General features: G+C 30.6%; 3 protein-coding genes across 5 annotated transcripts; all 3 read right to left on the bottom strand.

Moving 5' to 3' along the window:
* Positions 1-17: 17 nt before the first annotated feature.
* LOC107935400 (protein DETOXIFICATION 40) lies at positions 18-6,086 on the bottom strand. 2 transcript variants are annotated; one of them, XM_016867999.2, is made up of 7 exons: positions 5,663-6,086; positions 4,734-5,365; positions 2,371-2,427; positions 1,961-2,199; positions 1,696-1,814; positions 842-928; positions 18-360 (listed from the first exon to the last, which is right to left on the bottom strand). In XM_016867999.2, exons 1-7 carry the CDS (start codon positions 6,029-6,031, stop codon positions 295-297), a joined length of 1,569 nt encoding a protein of 522 aa, XP_016723488.2. In that variant the 5' UTR covers positions 6,032-6,086; the 3' UTR covers positions 18-294. The 2 variants fall into 2 exon arrangements, with proteins under 2 accessions (XP_016723488.2, XP_016723489.2); XM_016868000.2 differs by lacking the exon at positions 842-928 and having other exon boundaries at positions 5,663-6,083.
* Positions 6,087-8,387: 2,301 nt separating this feature from the next.
* Positions 8,388-13,508, bottom strand: LOC107935402 (uncharacterized GPI-anchored protein At1g61900). Of its 2 annotated transcripts, XM_041102660.1 has the most exons (9): positions 13,436-13,508; positions 13,125-13,230; positions 11,484-11,663; positions 10,428-11,033; positions 9,735-9,980; positions 9,579-9,590; positions 9,107-9,250; positions 8,965-9,009; positions 8,388-8,877 (listed from the first exon to the last, which is right to left on the bottom strand). In XM_041102660.1, exons 1-9 carry the CDS (start codon positions 13,436-13,438, stop codon positions 8,807-8,809), a joined length of 1,413 nt encoding a protein of 470 aa, XP_040958594.1. In that variant the 5' UTR covers positions 13,439-13,508; the 3' UTR covers positions 8,388-8,806. The 2 variants fall into 2 exon arrangements, with proteins under 2 accessions (XP_040958594.1, XP_016723492.1); XM_016868003.2 differs by having other exon boundaries at positions 13,125-13,500.
* Positions 13,509-14,855: 1,347 nt separating this feature from the next.
* On the bottom strand, positions 14,856-15,512 carry LOC107935367 (uncharacterized). Its single transcript, XM_016867956.2, has one exon. It carries the CDS (start codon positions 15,400-15,402, stop codon positions 15,058-15,060), a length of 345 nt encoding a protein of 114 aa, XP_016723445.1. The 5' UTR covers positions 15,403-15,512; the 3' UTR covers positions 14,856-15,057.
* Positions 15,513-23,448: the final 7,936 nt, after the last annotated feature.

Genomic DNA, 23,448 nt, shown 5'->3' with positions numbered 1-23,448 from the left:
AGCACAATTAGAGCACATTGGGAAGCTTATTTTATACTTTATGTAATCAATCAAACTCTAGGGTTCTACACTCTCAGCTGTGAGTTCAAGCGACAACCATATTTCAAGGCTTATGTAGCCATTTGAACATCTTACCAGTAAACAAACCATTTGATAGTAGTATGAGCAAAATGCTAATGCAGCAAAATGCAATTGCATTAGCATTTTAGCTTATTGTGGTGGGTCAATCGATTCCTTAATTTCTTCATTGTTTTGATGCATATGCAGGCAAAAGCTTAATAATCCCTTCAATAATTAGTTCTTGAGAAGAGTCTCCCTCTTGTCTTCCCATTTGTCTAACCGCTTCTTTGCTGTCTCCACCTGAAAATTTCAGTAAGCTCATCAATGCTTCCATCTTTTCCGCTTTGAGAATTAATGCCCCATATAGGGTGTTAATTAAGAACTTAATATAGATGAAAACTTCATTGAATGCCCTCTAGGTTACAAAAATTATGTCAAATTATGATTTTGGTTCCTCCACTATGCTTAAATTTGAGATTTAGTTGGTCTAAATAGTTAACTAAGTTCAGTATTCCGGTTAAAATACTGATGTTGATTTTTACTCCTTGAAAACTGTCATTTCAACTTGTCATGCTAACTGACGTCTATAAGTTTTTGTTGGAAAGAATGTTTGTAAGAAAAATTGACATTTACATTTTAACCAGAATAGTTAGAGGTGTTATTTATTTTGATTAACTAATTAAATTATAATGACTAAATTTCAAATTTGAATATAGTTGAGGGATGAATAATTATAATTTAGCTGCAAAAATTGAACAAAGGTTTGAAAGGGACTACTTGCCTCTTTGTTCCAATCTGTTCTAAATGTCACCCACAATAGAATGAGGGTTTGCATTAATGTTCCTCCTATCATCCCAGACCATATTCCCTGCTCGAGGAGTCAAATACCTTAGGTTTAGGGCAAGTACTTTTCACAAATTATGGGTTAAATCACTATTTGGGGTTTGAACTTGGTAACAATTTCTACATTGGGGCTTGAATTTTTTTTTGTCCAAGGTAGTCCCCAAACTAAGTAATTGTTCCCATAATAGGACTTGAATTAGGCAATTATTTTCATAATGGGGCTTGAATTTTTTTTTGTCTAAACTAGTCATTGAACTTGAGAATTGTTCCCATATTGGGTTTGAATTTTAGGGTTTTGAAGAAAATATGAGAGACTAACTTGGAAAAAAAAATTCAGACCCCAATATGAGAACAATTATCAAATACAGAGATTAACTTGGACAAATAAAAGTTCAAGCCATCACGTGGGAACAATTGTCGAGTTCAAAGGCGAACTTGGACAAAAAAAAAATTCAAGCTCCAATGTGGGAATAGTTGTCAAGTTCAAGTCCTAAAAAGTGATTTAATCCACAAATTAATATTAGTTTTCTGGTTAATCTTTTTACAATTAATAAAGTGGTCCCTAAACTTTAACTTTTTCTCGATATTGATCAGAAGTGGTAATTAAGCTATCAATTTTGTCCCAGCTAATTTCAACCAATAAGAACGTGGCATGTTCTTCTTGGATGCTAGACACCTTTGAGGCAAAATAAGACAATATCGATAGTTTATGTACTATTTCTGAAAAGATGTGCCAACATAAGAGAAAGGGTAAAATTTAGGGGCCAATTTAGATGTTGACGCGATTTTTACCTTTGCACCAAGGTGGTCTTTAAAGCCTAAAAGACAGCCCAGTGGGATCCCTACAACGTAGTAGCATCCCACATTTACATACGCTACAAATGTTTGCCATCCACACCCAACAGCCACCCCTGTAAATGCAATTCAATCAAATCATAAACATAATTTGGTTTTAAAAAACTTCATATCATTACTTTAATTGCAACAAATAACAGCGCTACTTAAGCCAAATTAGAGTAATTAACAGCGCTACTTTACCCAAAAAAAAGTTGCTTACCAGACAAGACAGGTTGAACCCCATTAAGAATAAGAGTGACGGCCAAGAATGGGCATAGTTCCGACACTGCCTCAGCCACAGTCTCACCTTCCGTAAATACATAGCTTATTACATGGCGTAAAGCTAAAACAACGACAGCTTCCGCTACAGCAATGGTTAACGAAACCAAAGTGACAATTTTAACTGTAAATGCTGCCGATTTGGGGTTCCCAGCTCCAAGCTCATTGCTCACCCTAACACTAATTTAGGGAAAAACATAAAAATTCAAATTAGCATTTTAACTCGAATGGATAATAATCTTAGTTATTTCGATCACTAATGATATTATAAAGGTTAAATTCTAAATTTGAATATAGTAGAAGGACCAAAACTGCAATTTAACCGGAGTAAAACTAGTGAAAGTGACGAACCTTGCAGCTGCATTGAACCCAATCGAAACCATCATCAACAAGCTGGATATACCCATGCTGCACCATTTCAACCAACATCAATAAATTCATGGTAATATATATTTGCTAGAAAGTACAAAAAAAGGGCATCTTTCGAGAAAATAAGTAGAATTTAATCAGGATGTTATGGTGGAATGGGCTAGTTTTGCATCGGATAAATTTGGATCATATTAATTTTTGTTTTAAAATTTTTGAGTTATTTTGGGTTTATAATTATTCTATGTTTGAAACTCTGAGTATTAGGTTAAATTCGAATGTGAATTATTTTAAGAATTAAATCATTTATTCGTTACAATCAACTTTAAGTTTGAGTTAAAGTTAGGGTAAACTATCAAAATAGTCACTTTTGTTTTTCTCAGGTTACATTTTAGTCACTTACGTATCGTATTTTAACATTTTAGTCACTGAGTGTTAATTGTCATTAACGGTGTAACAATAAGCTGATGTGGAACATTAAATAATCATTTCAAATGAAAATTTTAGGTCAAATTATACAATTGGTCCCTATATATATATTTTATTTTGAGCAATTTAAAATTTTCTTTTACGTTAAAAGAGATAAAGAAAGGAGAAAAATAGAGGGAGAGGGAGAAGCAGAAGAGAATGAAAAAAAAAAGAAAAAAGAAAAAGAAAATGGAAAGGGGAAGGGGAAGTTAAAAGAACATAAAAGAATTTATTTTTTGCTCAAAACAAAAAAAATTTAGAGACCAATTGTATAATTTAACCTAGAATTTTTGTTTGAAATAATGATTTAACGTGCCACGTTAGCTTACCGTTACACCGTTAACGACAATTAAACGGCTCAATGACTAAAATGTTATAACACATTAATGTAAGTGACTAAAACATAATATTTCAAACATAAGTGACTATTTTAATAGTTTACCCTTAAAATTAAAATAAATTAAATTAGATTTAATTAGAGGAAGCATTAAAAAAAAGTAAAAGCAAAAGCTAAAATTAAAAAGAATAACTAAGCAAAAAGGATTATGGCGTGTTTCACGAATGACCCCCAACTACATGCACTTTGCAAGCATTTATTCCCTTTAATATTTCACCTTTTTCCCTTGGGATGTTGATACACTACATTTCATCTACTTTATGCTTCTAACCCTAATATTAATTAATTAATTAATTAATTAATTAAGACCACATGGTAGTAGTAATAATAATAAATTAATCTAAAATTTGCATGAATTGCATGGACCAATATTGAAATACGAGACATACAACTATTCCAAAGCTTTTTCAACAAAAAAAAATCCTAAGTCCATTAGTATTTTTATGTTAGAACAAATCTTAATATAAATTTAATTATTATATATATTTAAACTAATATTACATATAAGGGGTATTTTGGTAATATCTCTAGGTAAGTTTTTCCTAAACCCGATCAACCTATTGAAAAATTAGACCCATCTCAAAAGTCAATTTTTTAAAATTGGCCCTATCGAATTAAGTCGGGTTTGAGGTTTTTTTTTTGTCATCCCTAACTATATCTCAAAACAGCTCAAGTACATAACTAATGAGATTTTTTATTCTCAGTAACCGAGTTGAGATTTATAACTCTTTTCTATAACAATGATAATTTTTTTTATTTGAACGAGAGTCCACCATATTAAATGATATGTTACTAGTATCAACTATCCAAAGCCGACTCTGATACCAAATATTATAATCTATATAATGTATGAGATATATTATTCCACTTAAGTGAAAAGCATAAAAATGAAAGTAGAAACTTGCCCCTAAAAAAATTAGGTCAATTTTGATATAGATACTATTTTTCAATTGAGTTTTAACTTGGTTAATATCGTTGTTGTTTTAATATGCAATAGAACGTGAGATTAAACTATTTAAGCACATATTATCTTTTGATTCAAGGATTTTAGTGAGATTATGAGTAGTAGTATGAATTGGTAAAAGTATAATTGAGGCTCTTATACTAGAAGTAGGATTGTATTTTGTCTCCACTACTCAAAAAATGGGCAAAATAATCACTATATGATCAAAAAGCAAACTGGCCCTTTTATTTAAAATTTCGTCCATTTTTATTGTTAAAAATTAGTTCCTATATGTTAACATGATGTATACGTGGCACATCATATGTAACTATTTGATTTTTTTGTTAGCAATGTCAGTTTTTACTAGTAACTGAATGAATTTTTTTAATGGAAAGAATCAATTTGTTTTTTTATCTAACATACAAAGATTAATTTACTTATTTTTCAAGTAAAGGAAACAAAATATAATCTGAATCCTAATATAATTTCTCGATCTTAGTTTTAGGGGAGGAATTTTATGGAAAAAATAAACTTACTTACCATACAGAAAGAGAATCCAATGTAACCTCAGGGTTCTCCAACAAACCAGCAACCAAAACCAATATCTGCAAGTACCAAATCTCCAAACACAACATCACAGCTGAACCAACTGAAAATTTGAAAAAATCCCATAACCCATAAAAGGCTTGTAAGCTCAAACCATCCCATGTTAGCTTACACTTTTCACTTCTCAATATATACACTATTTGAGCCACCACAATGATCCACCATGATAAGCTTAACACCATTGATGCACCTATTAACCCCAAACCGAGCTTATACACAGCTAACCAACTCAAAACAAGGTGCACCACGAGTGTAGTAGCTGAGATATAAGCACTTGGGTTCACTATGCTTTGAGATTGAAGGAATTTTTGTATGGGAAAGTTGAAGGCATAAGCAAAGATTTGTGGGATTAAACCGTAAACGAAAACCGCTGTCCCCGATGCCACCGCCGTGGATTCGCCTAGTAAGATCATGATTGGTTTTGAAAACACATAGACTAACACTAATGGGATCCCTGTTAGGGTAAGTACAATGGTTGATCTTTGAAGATAAACCCCTAACATGGAGTACCTGTGAGCACCGTATGCTTGTCCACATAGTGTCTCTACAGCACTCCCCATACCTAGCTGCAAAAAGTTGATTAAAATTATAAAAACCCTAGTAAAATAAACAAGAGAAGAAAATAAGTAAAATTCTAACTTTCTTGTTACTTTGTTGATCACTTCAGTTTTTAACAATAAAAATGGATAAAACTTTTAACAGAAAAGATTAGTATGTTCTTTAATCTAAGTACATGAACTAACGTATAAGGACTAATTTGATATTTTTTTTGTAAATGAACAAAATGTAATCTTATTCCTAGTGTATTGATGCGAAAGAGCATCCATGATAATTTTACATATATATGGTTATATATAATATACCATGAGGCCATAAGCGAGGAGCTGTATGCCATTGTTACCAAGAGAAGCTGCCGCAAGCTCAAGGTTGCCTAAGTGACCACAATAGATACGAGTGGATAAAGACATGAAATTGTTGATCAAGTAAACGAAAACCGCCGGTCCGGCAAGGTGGAAGAGCAGCCGGAGTTCGATCCATGAAGCCAGTCGGAGACGCTTGAAATATGGGAGCTCGTTGTCTAACAAGACTTTTTCAAGCTTAGAGTCCACATCATAGACACTGCCAGCATCACTGGATTCTGAAGAAGACAGCTCGGGTGTCTGCGGTGGCTGCCGGTGGCCATGCATGGAGTTTTGTAATGGCTGGTGCAGCTGCTCCTGTTGAGAATCCATGGTGTGTTTTATTTTTTTCAGTAAGTATGGTTTCAGATGGTTGATAATAATTAAGCTAGCCAGCCTATTAAGGGAAAATAGCAGCCTTTATATTCTTTCAGGGATCTTTTGTAAATTACATAAAGTGATTCTTTGTGCTTTTTACCTTGCAACTTGTAAGGACAAGGAGCATAGACATTATTTTAGCACCTATTCTTTCTTTCCCCCCCCCCCTTTTTATGAAGTATCTAAATTTGGTCTCAATTAAATTTAGTATAATCATTTTTTAGCCCTCTAACTTTGCAAAAAATCATTTTAATTTTCTATTTAATTTTTCATTTTTTTTAGTTCTTAAACTTGTAATATTTGTCAAATCATCCTAAAATAGATGGATTAGTTAACGTTTATTACTTTTGCTCATGTGGATGTCACGTCAACGATTAATTAATTTTTTTAAGTTATTAAAAAAGCATAAAATATATTTAAAATATTTTTTAATATTTTAAATTTTAAAAATTAACTAATTGCCAATGTGACGGATGTCACGTTAGTAAAGTTAACAAATGTTAATTTTTCTATTCATTTTGGGGTGATTTGACAAATAATGTAAGTTCAATGGCTAAAAGAGACAAAATTAAATGTAGAGCTAAAATAATTTTTTTTATAAAGTTAGAGGACCAAATAAATCATTATGCCTTTTATCTTATAAGGGGATAGCCATTATTTTAGCACCTATTCTTTTTTTCCCCTTTTTATAAAGTATCTAAATTGGGTGTCAATTAAATTTAGATTCAAATGGAATCGAATCTAGAAGATATTTTGAGGATAATATCACATTTGGTATATGTATTTTCACAAAATATTTAAGGTGGTACTTGTATTTCGAAAATGAAAACTTTTGAATAATTCAGTGATCATTTTGTAACTTTTTAAAGTTGAGTGACCAAAAGTAAACTTACTAATTGTTTAGTGACTTTAGGTGTAGTTTACCTATTTTTATATGATGCTAGCGTGGGTTGGTTGAGTCGATTAAGTACTGATTTGGTGAGTGATATATAAATATCACTTTTAGATTCCATTTAGATGAGCAGTGAGATTAGAAACAATGATGGTGATGAAATTAGAACGAAAAATGTACATTAAAATCATTTTATCATATTAATATTTATATTAAAATTTAGATAATATATAATTAAACTTATATTTATATAAAATTATGAATTAATAAATATTATTTTATATTATTTATTATTTATGTGATTACTTAACTTAATTAATCATATTAAGTATAATAAAAAACTATATTTTTAATTAATTTATCATATAATAAAATTATTAATTATTTAAAAATTTAAAAACTGTTATTTTTTAAATTAAAAAAAAAAACCCAAGGTCCAGAGAATCTTCACCCTCCTGTGAAAAATAAATTCCCTAGTGTGATTAGAACACTCTACTACGTTGATTGCTTATTACCAAGGTTAAATTGGGTGGTTAAATTGATTGGATTAGGAATTGATTGGGTATCAATTCAAAGGATATTGAAGTGATTAATTCAAAATTTGATACAGATTAATCAGTCTATTAAACCGATAAATCGATGAACTAATTGATTTAACTACTAATCTAATTCAAAACCTTACTTTAAGTAACAAAATAGTAACACGTCTTAATCCTTTAGAGTGATTGGAACACGCTATAATAAGATTTTGATACATCAATAAACGAAATTAAAACAACCTAAAATTACGATTTATTGGTCGGATGATATTTTTTTCAGAAATAACTTTAGATCAAATCATTGTTGTAAAAAAAGAAGACATAATGATAAATTTAGCTCTTAATATTTCTTTTTTTAAGTGAAATGATGACTAAAACATTAATTTTTAATGTTGTTGACATGGTAACTAAAATGGCAATCTATATACGCATCATGTTAACTTAATATATCATTTGTATTATATGTCATATCTTCAAATAATTCACAATTTATAAAAATTTAAAAAATAAAAGTTCATAATTTTAATTTTAATTAAATTAACATGGAGTACAAATATTTAAAAATTTAAATTAGTATTCTCGTTAGAAAAACATCATTTGATTCTCTCAATTCTTTTTTAAAAAGATCATCAAATTTGACAATATAGCTAAAAAAATAAAAAAAAAACAGCAAAATTTGAAATTATATCAAATAAATAAATAAAATTAAAATCAACTTTAAATAATAATTCATATATAAACTTATTCATAAATATAAATAAATTACATATTTTATTTGCGATCAATTCAATTGATTAAAATTGCATTATCACCTATTTATTTATGAATTGAAAAGAGACTATGACTAGTTCTACGCATTGTATCAAAAAAAAAATGATCAGAACCTATAATGAGATTATTAAAAAAAAAAACCAATTTTGTTACATAGGATCAAATGTTTCATTCATTCACAAGCAACCTTAGCTGAAAATATTACACAAAATAGAAACAAATTTTCAATAAAATAAGGTAAAACCTTTCAACCTACCAATCAAAATTTACATTTTGTACTCAAGATACTTGTATAGATACAATACAACATATATTTGTCTTTCTCCCATGTTATTTACTTTACAAAATATTATTATATAAAACCTGCAAGAATATTGAATTAATATGATCATATAGATGAACTTGAATCAAGCTTTTAACACGAACCTTGGAACCAGGAGTTATGCTTATATGATTGCGTATAACCTTCTTCTAGTTATCTTCAGCTTCAATTAATGACAGGATTCTTGAATTAGCCTCAAACTAGACCTACAAGAGCATCATTATGGCCGTTGAATATGCAACGAGGAGATAAACTACGATATATTCTGTGTTAAGACCTGCAAAAGAGAGGGTGAGACTTTCATTAAAGTTTCGAGGGTTTCCAAGAGATTACAGTCGCTTGAGTAAACAGGGCGATTTCCTACCACTTTGAGCATTTGTGGCGGCAGGTAGTGCAGGAATTCTGATAGCTGTATGACATGAATACAAGTGAAAATAAGGAAATGATGAGGGAAATAGCATTAAAGTAATTTAAAATCAATGTGAACCACCAATGAGAGTACATACTCTTATTGCACGATGAAGCTGGCAGTAGTGACAGAGACGGCCATTGAGCTGGAATATTATCATTTAGATCGCAAATGAAACTGATCCCGGAAAACTTGTCCAATGTTGCATCAGAAGGTAAGCTTGGTAAGAGACATCCAGATTCTAAAAACAGTGAAAAGAAACAAACAAGTTGGACATGTTAATAATGTAAATAGATAATTGAATATGCTAATCTCGCAAATGAAGGGTACAAGTACTTAAAGAATTTTCTAGTTTCGAAACAGGCATGACTCTTTCAATTGTAACAACTCCCACCTCGTCTTTCCTAAACTATGACGGGTAAATAACAAAAAGACGGGAGAAGAATGCTTTCGACATGATTCAAGTACCAACTAAAGAATTAGTATAAGATACAGATGCACATAGGAACAAATTCCCAATATGTAAAAGCAAATTTATGTTGCCATTTTTTAGTGGAGAAGAATCTTACCTTGACTTCCGACTGATGCATAGAAGTTGTTGATAATTAGTATCAAATCCGATCATGACAGAGAAAAAAGAATAAAGTGTTAGTACTAATTCATTATTTTTATGTAAGGATCAATTCAGGTTGCTCATCGCAGTGGCATCAAGCAAGGAAACCAACCTTGAAGAGAGAAATCCTTAAGGCTTATGTGACATAGGCTATAAACATCTTTGGTGATATTGTATTTTTGGAGCTTCAACCCTAACGAGGTAGCACAGTCCAAAGCTTGTAAGTTGGTGATTAGGGTCTGCTTTTGTAAGTGAGAGACATAGCTATTCATAGCATCACAACAAGCTGTTTGGTCACTTATTCCGTTTCCACAGCTATTTGCCACATGCTTCATGTTGGGAAAAACGAGAGGGCAAACTGAAATCGAAGAAAACCAAAAACAAAGAATATAGTTTAAATATGAAGCCTGTTGAAGGGAGGTCGACTGGGCCGGTTTCAGACCCTAAATGGTGGAGGTATTGTTCCCGGGGTGTCTATTCTCAGTTTTAGCCCTACGTTTTGTCCCCCAGCTCCAAGGAGAGCCCAAATGGGTTCACGGAGCTTGGGGAGCACTTCACCACCAAGGAAATGTTTTATCATTTGGCCTTGGTGCGGTTCGAACCCATGCCTTTATATGGCATTGGTGGGTAAGAACACTACCACTTGGCTAGACTAGCCAAGCATAGAGCCATAGACATCCCAGGCAAAATACGTCCACCGTTGAGGGTCCAAGACCGGCCCAGAGAGCGACCTCCCCACAACAAAGCCAAAGACGTAACCAGAATGATAATACCTAAGACGATAAGATAGAGGGGGCATTGATACCTTTGTTAACATTGCAATTGGTTAATCCTCTAAGAACTTCCTTTGCATGATAAGGGTCAAGTTTACTTGCCAACCATCGAAGCACAACGGTTTTACAATCATTTATCCTTGTTGTGTGCTGAGGTAAAACATGAGGTCCATCCATGCTTAGAGGATCAGAAGCTTTCAATGCAAGTCTTGTTGCAGCATCAGATATTGCACCTTGACAAACTTGGTCACAACATTCTTTAACAGGATCAATCTTTTCACATGAAGCAAGAAGCTCAGAAGAGTTTACCATGTTCTCAAATTCATCAACATCTTTTACGGGACAAGATGCTTCAGTAAGGTTTGATGAATGAATCGAACAAACTTGATTGAGACCGTCACCAGCACCCTGGCCAGCCAAGACTTGCTCAATATCTGATAAACAAGGCTTGGCAAGGGTTCTGTTTAGAGCGAGCACACCAGTTTCTTTACTCAATTGACCAACAAGAATCACAAGAGTAGCATGTAGTTGTGGACAACATATTACATTTGCCAATAGTGGAGCAAATGCAGCCCAACAATCAATTGACGTAATGCTTATCAAGCTTTGAGCAGCAGTGAAATTTAACATACAGAGTCCTACAGAAGACCAAACACAACACAAAAATGTAATTATACACTAAAATCCAAATAGATTAAGCTTTTAAACTATTATGTAAAGGGATAAATATCAAAATTGTACATGAACTTTGATCCAATGTGCAATGCTATACATGACCTTTAACTTTGTGCGATTTTATAAATGAAATTGACTGATTCAATTTTCAGAAATCACTAACAATATTATCAAATTAGCATCATTTTATGTTGATATATTGCATACACAGACTATTATACAAATCCATTATGAAAATAAATGTATATTCATTTCTTTAAATGTGTACAATTGAATCAAAATCAAAGTTTCATGTATACATATGAACTACAATTTAAGTTTCATGCGTATAATTGCACCAAATCAAAGTTCATTTTTCAAATTGAAACGAAGTTCATGTATAAACTTGATATTTATCCCTTATGTAAACATACCCGATAATTTAGGAGAAGTGCTATTTGTGAAGGTTGATAGAGGAGAAGGTGCAAGTAGAGGAAGAAATGGTTGAGGAGATGCCGTTGGAGTAATTTTAGGTACAAAATCACCAGTTGCTCTACCGGTTAACATATAACCTTTATGATGAACTTGAGGATCGGATAAACATTCATGGAAGCCTGAAATGAAGGGATGAATCACAAAGATTGAAAATATCATATGACCAATTAAGTAAGATGTGAAATTTAAAATTTTCCACTTATGCTACACAAAGGCAACCGATAATAAAACCGCAAAAATCTTATACTCATCTAGTGCTTAAACATTAAAGTGTTGCTTAGCATGGTTCAAAATGACAATGTTATTGATAAGACATGCATTGAACACAAGGATTACAAGAGAAATGAAGAGTCAAACCAACATAGCTTATGTTTGTTCCTCGTACATCAAGTTTCAACCACATTTATCGTGGTCTAACAGGCGCTGTCCCAGGCAGGATAAGCCATTGTCAAAATCAACCTCTTTGTAAATGTTCCAAAATCAAGATCATACATTTTTAAGCACAGAAAATACCTAAACTAATTCTCCATGGTATTTTTATGATCCTCACGGTCACTCAAAAAGCTTAAACAGATTAAAAAGTACATATATAAGTAAACAATTATAAGACCTATTTGTGATAAATAGTTATAAAGACTAAAATTTCAAGTATTTGTTAGCAGACAGATTTCTAAAACTACAATAAAACACAAGCAAACTAAAATTAATATCAACTATTCACAAGAATCAAACATTCCAATTACATTAACTTCTTTTCTAATAATTTTTTCAAGCTAATGGACATAAGAGAGGTCCAAAGCTAATATCATCACATTGGGTAAAAGTACCATGGACACCCTTGTACTAAGAGCCGAATTGCATTTTGCCACCTCTACTCAAAAAAGTACACAAATTAGTCCATGTAAATTAGATCAAAGAGCAAACTGTTCATTCTGTTAAAAATTTCATCAATTCTACTACTAAAAACTGATCCGTGTAGGTTAGAATGAGGTATAAATGGCACATCACTTGTAATCACTTGTAACTGTCAGGTAATTTTGCCAGCCACATTAACTTTTAAACAGTAGAAATAGATAAGCTTTTAACAAAAAAAAAGACCAGTTTACTCTGCAACAACTAAATTTAACCAGAGTAAAGGGATAAAATGCAATCTTTCTCCTGATACAGGGCCTGCATGATACTTCTACCCATCACATTGTATTTAACATAAATTACAAAGCTAATATAATAAAGAAAAGTTCAAGCTGGCAAACACAAAGAACCTAAAATGTATCAGCGCAAATAATGCAAGAAAGTATAAGTTCAATAAGTTAATGCACCAAATCACTGAAAATTGAATACTATTTTCAATTAAGAATCTTCCTACACATAAAGTAAAAACTTTACCAGACTTATTTAGTGAAATTCAAGACTAATCTATTTCTTTAAGCTCAAATTTACAAGAAAAAAAATTAAGAATTCCAGGCTAACATTTCCCGCAATTTTAATAATGACCCAACAGTTAAAACAAATAGATGATACCAATATAAGCAAAACCCAGAAATGAGAAATGAGAAACATGATGTTTAAAAATCACTCACAGGCAAGAACCACAAACAGCTTAAGCAGCAACATGCTGAAATTGTGCTCAAGAGACACGCCAGCATTCATCTCTTTCTTTCCTCTAATGAAGATAAACAGTTGTAACTAGAAAATAGATGTTAAAGAGTTAAGGGATTAAAAGTGAGAGAATGTGATTAAGGAAGGGGATAAGTTGGAAGACATGAGAGAAAGAGAGAGAAGAGAGCACAGAGAAGCCATGAATGTGCTTCAAAAGAGAGATGAAAATAATAAGAAAAGAAAGCACTGAAGAAGAGTAATGAAAATAGCTGTCATCTTTAGTAGACCCTACCATCGACTTAAATGCTCAGATATGAACACACACCCACTGCATCAAACATTTAAGGCCATCAATGTTTTTTTTTTTTTTTACACTTAGTTTACAAGTCATCTTTCACGAGACCTTTACTAATTATAGATAGAACTAATTAGGTTAAAATATGCTTACAGTCCTTGTACTTTTCAAAAATTAGGAATTTAGTCCATGTACTTGGAATTTCTAGGAATTTAGTTCATCTACTTTTCATATTTCAAAATCTAAATCTATCTGTTAACAGTTGAAGCTGAATTTTAAAATCTGAAAAGTAAAGAGACTAAATTCCTTAAAATACAAGTATAAGGATTAAATTTTTAATTTTTAAAAAATATAGGGATTGTAGAATATTTTAATTAAATAATTAATTTAAATTTATAATCAATTTTAATTTTAAAATTTCGAAGTTTATTTTAAATTTGGATAATTTAGATATAATCCATTTGAATTCTGCTGATATAAAATTGTAAATTTTGAGATTTAAATTTAATAAGTTTATATTAAAAGAGTTTTGTTGAGGAGAAATCAGATTTTCTTTTAGGAAAAGTCTTTGAAGTGTTATTTGTTTGAGAGTCGATGGACTCTTCAATGAAAGATATTGTCCCTGTGTAGTGATTTTGTCCTTGGCCTTCACGGAGAGTCGTGTACAATTCATGAAAAGTAACACCTAGATTGGGGGAGATACGAACTTACCAACCAATGTTGGATACAGTGATAAGATATATTTCACTTCCAATGGAAGAATACATATTCAAACCTTAAAAACAATGTTATTACGAGGAGCAACCACAAACTCCAAAGGGATTGATCTTCATAAACAGTAAAACGAATATGGAAAATACATTGAGGTTAAAATATGTCATAAGTTCTTATACTATTTGTAAAATTGTAATTTAGTCAATCTACTTTTACTTTCAGAAATTCAATCATTCTACTTTTTATATTTTAAGATTCAAGTTCAACTATTAATATTATTAAAATTAAGGTCTTTCTACGAAGAACTCAGGTTGAAAGTTCAAACATTGGAAATAACGTCCGTTCAAAAAATCTAACAATAAGTATTTGGTGCAATTATAAAATACTTTGCACTTAATGAAAGAATATAAATTCAAACCTTAAAAATAATGTTATTGGGACGAATAATTATGAACTTCACAAAAAAAAAATCTTTATAAGCCGTAAAATTGACGTAATAAAATACCTTAATTATTAAAAAAATTCAAATTCTGGTAAAAACTCCAAGTTATGGATGGGCCTCTTTGGGCCATTGGTGGCCCACATATGAAGAGGCTTTCACATTAGTGACTACAATCCAAACCTAGAGTGGGGACTCTGTAGCCATGGGCAGTGACATAATCTTGTGGCCTTACTCTCAATAAAGAACAAAAAAAAAAAAAAATCAAGCAGAAAATGTTTCATTTTCATATATCAGAATATATTGATCATATATATACATCATCAACAAATATATAATCACCTAATTCTTTACCACAATACACATATTAACAGCTACCATGAATTTGTAATCCGAATCTTATTAGAGTAGTCTCCACAGTAATTTTATCTATATCCAGCACCATCTGTGAGACTCATATATAGAACTAGTTCACCTCCGGAATACTTTGCAGCACCGGCTTCCAAGGCCGACGCTGCTCCACCTCATAGACATCTCCGCCACCATCGACCAACATCCTGGCCAAGGCTTGTTCTAGGGTTGAACCTTGCACCTCCATCATATGTACCAATTGCTCCAGCTCCTTCTTTGAAATGGTTAGCTTCACCTCACTGGTGTTTCCAGCTATCTTTTCACCATGACCAAGCAACTTCACCTTCTCCTCCGTATTGTTAATCTCGTCATCATATCTATGCCAGCTATGGGTTGACACCAAAGAACCCCAATCTTCATCAGCCCAATATGAGTTTTCATGTGTAAAACAATTCCCCATTTTCTGGGTTTTTTTGCAGGTGTTTCTTAATATGGATTTTTAAGGGAAGAAGAAATTTTCTACTGTATTTTTACGTGCGTAGTATAAAAGAGAAGAGATTTTAAGCTGTAAGGAACGAAGAATTTATAGAGAAAACATACGAGAGGTCAACTACAAGCCTAATATCAAAATTAAGGTAAATTTGTGGTTTTGATGTCTCTATTGTGTTTAAATTCGGGATTTAATCCTTATATTTTAATTTGACATAATTTCATCCCATGTTATTAGTTAGTCCAAATAATGTTATTAGTTAGTCCAAATAGTTAACTATTCTAAGTAAAATGCTGATAGAAATTATGTCTTAAAACATCATTATCAAACCATCATGCTTACATATTTTTGTGTTATTTTTGTGTTGGAAGTAAGGCATAATAACAGTGGCGGATTCTGAGACTAAGTTTTTGGGGTTCAAGTAAAATTTTTAAAAATCTTAAGAGTTTAATGATTTTTTTAAAAAAAATTGGGGTCTAATTAAAATTTTTGTAAGATTAATGAGAATTTTCAAAAATTTTAAGAGAGCTTAATTAAAATTTTCAAAGAAAAAAAGGTATAATGAGAATTTTTTTCAAGAATTTGAGGGTGGATAACTAAAATTTCTAAAAATTTCAAGAGAGAAATGAAATTTTCTAAAACTTGAGGGCCTAGTTAAATATTTTTAAATATTTCAAGGGAAAAATCAGAATTTCCCAAACCTTGAGTGGCCAAGCTCCCGTAAGGATCACCCTTTGCATAGGAAAAATGAGGACAAATAAAGGCTGACTAGAGGTACTCATGACTTAATTAACCTTGTCCGAGTCGGGTTTGAGTTTATAATTTTCAATTCAGATCATTTCAGCTTGATCTATTTTATTGAATTATATTTTCTAAATGCTTATATTTCCTCAACAATATCTCCACCATTGAACTTGTTGGAGCTCTCTGCAAAGTGAAAAATAAAACTCGAGAATAAAATCGAGCATAGACACTCCAAACATAATACTTCCACCGTTAAAGGGTCCTTTAGCTTCCTAGGCAACACTTTAAAGACTTTTTCCAGAGCAAGTCCAACCTCTCCTCAACAAGAATAGTTAACAATTTAGCTAATTAGACTTATTAACGAAATTATAAAAGCAGGAAAACTGAATGATATCAAATTAAAATATAAAGATTAAATTCTAAATTTGAGAAAAATAGAGGGATTAAAACCACAATTTAACCTAAAATATAGGCTATGAAAAAGGGACCCATATAACACGGTGGATCTCAACGAACCAGCCGAAACAGGTTCGAGCCAGGTTGGGCGGTGAAGGTGGGCCCAAGAAAGACGCTAAGGACGGCTCAACTTATGGTTTAAGCATCGGTTGATAAACAAGCAAAGGTAGGAAGCAAGAAACAAAGTCAAACAGTGTTGTGTTGGGAAACCAAAACTAATGTTGGATTTAAGTAATATTTCGGAGTGTGAAATGGATTGAGAGACGCATCTTTAGACTTTAAAAAAATTTAAAAGAAAAAAAGTGTGACAAAAGTATAATGAAAGAAACTGGAAAAGAAGGGCTAATATTCTATTCATATTAACCACCTTTAAATATTAGTAAATAAAAGGCTTAATATAATATTTGATACTTAAATTTGACATTTTTTTCTAATTTGGTACCTAAACTTTTTTTGGCTCATTTTGGTACTTGAACTTGACACATTTTTCTAATTTGATACCTAAACTTTTTTTGTGCCCAATTTGGTACCTGAACTTGACATATTTTTTCTAATTTGGTACCTAAGCTTCTTTTTAGGTTCAATTTAGTACCTATATTTATTAAATGTTATACAAATTTTAAATTTTTTTTTGTTATGCTATAAAAATATTGTCAATATTAGAGGAAATTCATGTTAAAAAAATAGGTATTGAGCTATACTTAATGACTTAAGATTAAATAAGGAAAATAAATTTTTAAAAACCCAAATTAAAATAAATTCATTATTTTCAATTAATAAAATAATTAATTAAATAAAACTAAAAGAATTTGAAAATATAAAATACAAAAAAAACATCATATCATCTGTCACATGTCGGTTATACATTGATTATTTTTATTACCTCATAAAAAAATAACATTATTAGTGTATTGGAGTATTTTGTAAAGCGTTTGACAAGTTCAAGTACCAAATCAAACAAAAAAATAAGGATTAGGTACCGAATTAGGAAAAAGAATTAAGTTCAGGTAACAAATTGAACCCAAAAAAGATTAAGTACCAACTTAATAAAAAGTGTCAAATTTGAGTACCAAATTGGTCCCAGAAAGATTTTAGGTACCAAATTAGAAAAAAAATGTTAAGTTTAAATACCAAATGTTATATTAAACCTAAATAAAATTGAACCAATTAAATATGAAAAAAATAATAACATAGATCAAGGTAGACAAAAATGTCTATATTGATAAAAGAAATCAATGTCTGGAAAAATATATACTTGATTGAATTGGATTAAATCGGATTTGAGTCTGATTCATATTCAACATTATAAATAATTGTTTAAACTCAGTTAAATTTAAAATATAAGCTTTAAATTTTATTCGAATTCACTTATATTTGTAATAATTAATCTACAATATTTGTTTATATATTTTTATACATGTTTCATAAAAGAATATATATCCTTTAATTATTTACTAATTTTATATTGTTATTGAATTTTTAAACATAAATAATTTAAATATTTTTAATATTTATATTAAATTTTATATACATTACATAACTTATAAAAATAGGGTTGAATATAAAAAAAATTATACATGAACTTTGATTTGGTACGATTATACACATGAAACTTAAATTGCGGTTCATATGCATACATGAAATTTTGATTTTAATTCAATTATACACATTGGATTAAGATAATAGTTTGCAGATGTAATATATCAACGTAAAATTGTTCTAATTTGATAATATTATTAATCATTTTTGAAATTTGAATCAAATCTAAATTTAATATATAAAATTACATAAAATAAAAATGTATATATAAAATTACACATTAAATCAAAATTATCTACAATATTAATATTTATTCATTTCATAAAAAAATTATAAAATTAAAAATGGGATGGAATAGGCCGAAGCTAGAGCATGGAAGACTAGCCCATGTTTGTTCATATTTTCATGGGTCTAATATTTTGTTTGTGCAATGTAGAGGTGCTCATGGGCTGGGCCGGGCCCAGGAAAAATTCTAGCCCGCATCCTAGGCCCAGGCTCAGCCCGAAATATGGGCCTGAGATTTTTCCAGGCCCGACCCAGAAAAAATTCCTAAGCCCGACCCTGGCCCGACCCGGTCTATTTTTTAATAAAACACTAAAAATTTATTTTAAAAATAAAAAATTTTTAAAAAAGTATTTTTAAAATATTTTAAAATTAAAAAAATAAAAATATATATTTATTATATTCGAGTCGGGCCGGGCTGGGCCCAGGCCAAAAAGTGGTTCTCGAGGCCCGACCCGTTTATTTTTTTCCCAAGCCCATATTTCGGGCCTATATTTTTACCCAAATCCTCCCATATTTCGGGTGGGCCGCCCGGCCCATGAGCACCTCTAGTGCAATGGGCCATTCTCACGGCATTTGATCATTTAATAAAAAATTAATTAATTTACTTGTTTTTAATGTTTCAAAAATTTTTAGCTCGATTGGTATGAACTAATGCAGGAGGATATGGGTTCGAATGCATTAAAGCGCATTATCCTCTTATTTATGGGTTGTGATAGGCTATTGAGTAAATTTAGGCGCATTATCTTGGTTAAAATAGTTGGCCACTATAAAGACCCGATGACGCACAACTTTGCCGCAACTTTCTTAAAAAAGCTCAATTTTATAGTCTTGCTTAAATATCATGTTTAGTGAGCCCAACAACAATTTATAAGATATATATTGAGGTTTCGGGCATCATCTATCCATTCATAGCATTTGACAAAATATTCATTTAATCTTTTCGAGTTAGCTCCATCAATGTCTGGAGTTGGCATATGTTGCTCTATTATTGTACTCTGAAAGAGGAAAACTTAATAACTTAAGACCTATGCCTTGCCTCCACCCTTATAGATATCCCTCAACATTGGGGTAAAAAGAAGAAAGAAGGAGACATAGTCTTTTCTCAATAATCCATCCCACACGCATTTGATATAAGCTACTTTTGTTATAACGATTTTTTACACTCCCTAAAATGTGAATCATCTTCATTACAAAATCTCAACATCTCGTTTCGTGTATTTTTAACGTTATAACAACTCTATTTATAACAAAAATAAGAATGATAGCATTTTTGGAAAAAAAAAAACAATAAAAGTGAGCAACTGCTCCAAAACTAAAACCATGAAAATTTGGTTGCTAAAACATTGATTGTGTTGCGTGGTCAATTGTGATCCATAAAACATGGAAATAATTATGTCTGCGTACGTGGTTCTGTGCATCAAATTAAGTGTTTTAACATTTTGGTGGCAAATCAAATCGAAGTTAAAAAAACCATAAAAGTATACAGTTGGGAACTAAATCAATGCAATTTTTCGTAGCTAAGGTGCATTGAAACATTTATGTCTGCATCACATACGTGTGCAAGAAAAATACACCTGAGGGGATCCCCTCATAAATCTCAACAACCACTTCCACTGTTGGGGACATTAGAAACTTAATTTACACGGTAAAAGTACGTTGGGATCATGTATAGGTGAATCTAGAAGACTTTTTAGGAGAGATTGAGATTGAATTATAAAATCTTTTAGAAAGATTTCATCATTTTTTAAGAAATTAAATGTTATAATAGGCGTTGATAATCACAATAGAATGATCACAAAATTAAAAGAAATTAGAACACCCAGATTTTACGTAGAAATCTTTTCGGAAAAAAAATCACGGATAGAGGAGAAAAAATTTACTAATGTTGAAAAACGAATGATACAAGAGGAGTTTCGACTACATTTATTTAAATGTTGAAAAATATTATTCTAATTAATGTTAAATAGAAGAAGTGTGGTTCTACACGAATTTTACTTGTGCGGCATGGTTCGTACCGCGGGTACTCCCGGTCGCAACCCCAGTCCAGTATTATGCTTAATGGGGATTTGTGGCAGGCGAAAGACCCTCTTACTTTGCCATTGTATTTTATTTCTTTAACAAGTGATAGGATTCGGGTCACACAACTTCAACACTAAATGAAAAAAATTCATTTAAAATAGCTAAAGTGTAATATTACCATATATAAAATTTTTAATTTGATTATTTATAAAGGGACTAAAAAGCTGTATTTGCCTTTAGGATCTTGAGTTATACATGTGTCAGGTATTATTTTTGATGAAGATTTTATCTCTTGATTCTACTTATAATTTGAATGCCTGCACATGATTCGTCTTATCAAGCACTTAACTAGATATTCTCATTCTGTAAACTCGTCACTTCACATATTTAAACTCTCGATATAATTAAAAGACAAAATCTCACCGAAAGTAATACTTTATTGGTTGAAAATTGTACCAAAATCGGAGCCATAAAATTCTTTCAAATTTCTTTAATTAATGCTTAGTGTAAGAAATTATATTTAATAATACTTAACAAATTAAGCAACATATTCACCTACAAATTACATTCATAAAACTTGGAAAAATTGGGGAGGGTGGGGGTAAAGTACTCTTTCTTGGTGGATGAAAAAAGTAAATGGATCTTTAAAATCTAGTTCAAAGTTCAACACTACGTTTATGTAACTTACTTTTTGATTTGAAGGTTCTTATTGATATGTCAAAAGAAAGTAATAAAGACCCACCAATTTACAGTTTCAGTTAATGAGTTCAATTTTAAGAGATACATACATACATATCCATATAGATATCTTGTTGTTGTGGTATTAGTCATTATCGACCTGCTACTCGTTTATTCGATTGAGATTGATCAGATTCTTTTTATTCAATAATGATAGTTTGCATTAGTTTACATGAGTTTGCACGTGATAGGTTCGCAGCATTGTGCAAGCGAACCCACACTTAAAGAATACATATTTAACCTTAGAATATGATACGTGTTTGCATGCATGGAGGCCTACCTAGGACGTCACATGTAAGAACCGTATCATATAAACAGGGAAATTAGCCTCTTCAAAGGAATATACACAAAAAAAACTCAACAATTATTATACTATATTTGTAAATTAATTCATAGAGCAATACTAACAAGTTAAGGTTGAAAAAGATCAAAGTTGACGAAATCTTGGGTCAAAATTAAATTATATATTTTTATGAGAGTTAAAATATAATTTCGTCATTTTAATAGTTTATATTCTTATAATTGTTTAAATAACTAAATCAAAAGTTTATTATTTTAAAGGACCAAAACGCAATTTAAAGAGTTAATTTAAATTTCCTATTTTAGGGAGGGTTGCCCCCTATACCAACTTATCAAATTATTAATTAGTAAACCAAGGCACTTGACATAGCAAGCAACAATTGAGGGTTAATGATGTTTGAATTATATCATATCCGATTTGAAGAAGTACATTAAATCGGTTAAATTAAAAATCGATACGAAACTATTGAATCGATTTAAAAATTAGTTGAAATATTTTTTTAAAATTTTAACTAAATTGATCGAATTTATAATATAGAGTCGATTACTAATCCAATTCTGAAAACATTGTTGAAGGTGGCAATTAGTGCTTCTGCCAAGAATGCCAACGCTCCTTTAAATTCTTTGTTCCTTCATAATTTAACAAAGTAGTAGCTTCAACTGTCCAATAATGAAAGCCTGAATTATCTGAAACGTTGTCCAATTTATTCAACATTCAGATTTCCCAACCATTTAAATCGTGCTCGCTTGTTAGTTGTTACACGAAAACGGGAGAAATAAAAAAAAAATCAATTTATGACAATTATTTGACATCAATTTAATTAAAATTTAGTAATTTCAATTTTTGTGTATAGTTTGATGATAGGAAACTATTCACTCGTAGAATCTTTCGAGGTTTGAACTTTTAAGAAGCAAATGATAAATCTTTATTTGAGCAGTTTCCTTTAAACGTAATGTGTATTTGTGTATACGGTGAAGGAGTTAGAAAATTTTTTAGAGGGCCGAAATAAAATTATATATTTTTATGATAGTAAAAATGTAATTTTATCATTTTAATAGCCTAGATCTTTATAATTTTTAAATGATTAAATCAAATTTTTATTATTTTTGGAGGGGCCAAAGTGTAATTTTATCATTACAATTTTAAATTTTATAAATTATAAAGAGCTTATATAAAAAAAATTCCATTTTAGGGGAGACCGAGACCCCTACCAGCCCCTTGGCTCCGCCACTATGTGTATGAATATTAACCCTTTAATTATATTATACCAAAAATTATTATTTTATTTTATTAAAATTCATATTATTAACAAAATTATTACATGTAATGATGCTTTTCATCTTAATTTCATAATCATACGAGACCTTTTAAAATTATACATTTTAAAAAAGAAAATTGAAAACCTAACATCTGTTCATTTTTTTGTATTTATATTTTCTAAAGGAAAATTAGTTTTTTTTGGCATCTTGCAAGATTTAATCTTGAACGTTCACATTTTTTATCAATTTAATTATTATTTTTTAATTTAAATTTTACTATTAGTCTTTAAAAAAGAGAGAGTAAAATCGTTTTTTTAAATAGAAATGTTAACTAAATCATTAATTTTTTAAAGATGCTGGTATGACAACCTACTTGGCAGCCCGTGTGTATTTTATGCCGACATGTCACTATTTGTTTTATATGTCATGTTAATAAATAATTTAAAAGATTAAAAAAAGTATGAAGTATATGTAGATTGTCATATGAGCTACCATGTTTAAAATTTTAACATTTTAATCAATATTTTGTTAGAAAAAAATACCAATTCAACTATTTTTGAAAATTTGATGGTTAAATTTAATTTTTTTTAAAGTTGCAAGTCAAATTTAGTTAATAAAAGTAACAATGACTAAATTGAAAAAAATATAAACATTATTGACTAAATTTAGTATTAT

Source organism: Gossypium hirsutum, chromosome D10 (genome assembly GCF_007990345.1).
Source record: "Gossypium hirsutum isolate 1008001.06 chromosome D10, Gossypium_hirsutum_v2.1, whole genome shotgun sequence".
In the NCBI taxonomy this organism is placed as follows: domain Eukaryota; kingdom Viridiplantae; phylum Streptophyta; class Magnoliopsida; order Malvales; family Malvaceae; genus Gossypium; species Gossypium hirsutum.
The sequence above is the reverse complement of the archived record's forward strand: the minus strand, read 5'-3'. Positions and strand labels throughout refer to the sequence as shown.

Excerpts from the sequence above, each read along its gene's own strand:
- LOC107935400 (XM_016867999.2), bottom strand. The coding sequence starts at position 6,031 with ATGGATTCTCAACAGGAGCAGCTGCACCAGCCATTACAAAACTCCATG. Across the intron at positions 5,366-5,662 it reads TCCTCGCTTATGGCCTCATG|CTAGGTATGGGGAGTGCTGT; the intron begins GTATATTATATA and ends AACTTTTTGCAG. Across the intron at positions 1,815-1,960 it reads GGTTCAACCTGTCTTGTCTG|GGGTGGCTGTTGGGTGTGGA; the intron begins GTAAGCAACTTT and ends TTGCATTTACAG.
- LOC107935402 (XM_041102660.1), bottom strand. Across the intron at positions 11,664-13,124 it reads GCTGTTTGTGGTTCTTGCCT|GCTTCCATGAATGTTTATCC; the intron begins GTGAGTGATTTT and ends CCTTCATTTCAG. Across the intron at positions 8,878-8,964 it reads CGCCACAAATGCTCAAAGTG|GTCTTAACACAGAATATATC; the intron begins GTAGGAAATCGC and ends TCTCTTTTGCAG.
- LOC107935367 (XM_016867956.2), bottom strand. The coding sequence starts at position 15,402 with ATGGGGAATTGTTTTACACATGAAAACTCATATTGGGCTGATGAAGAT.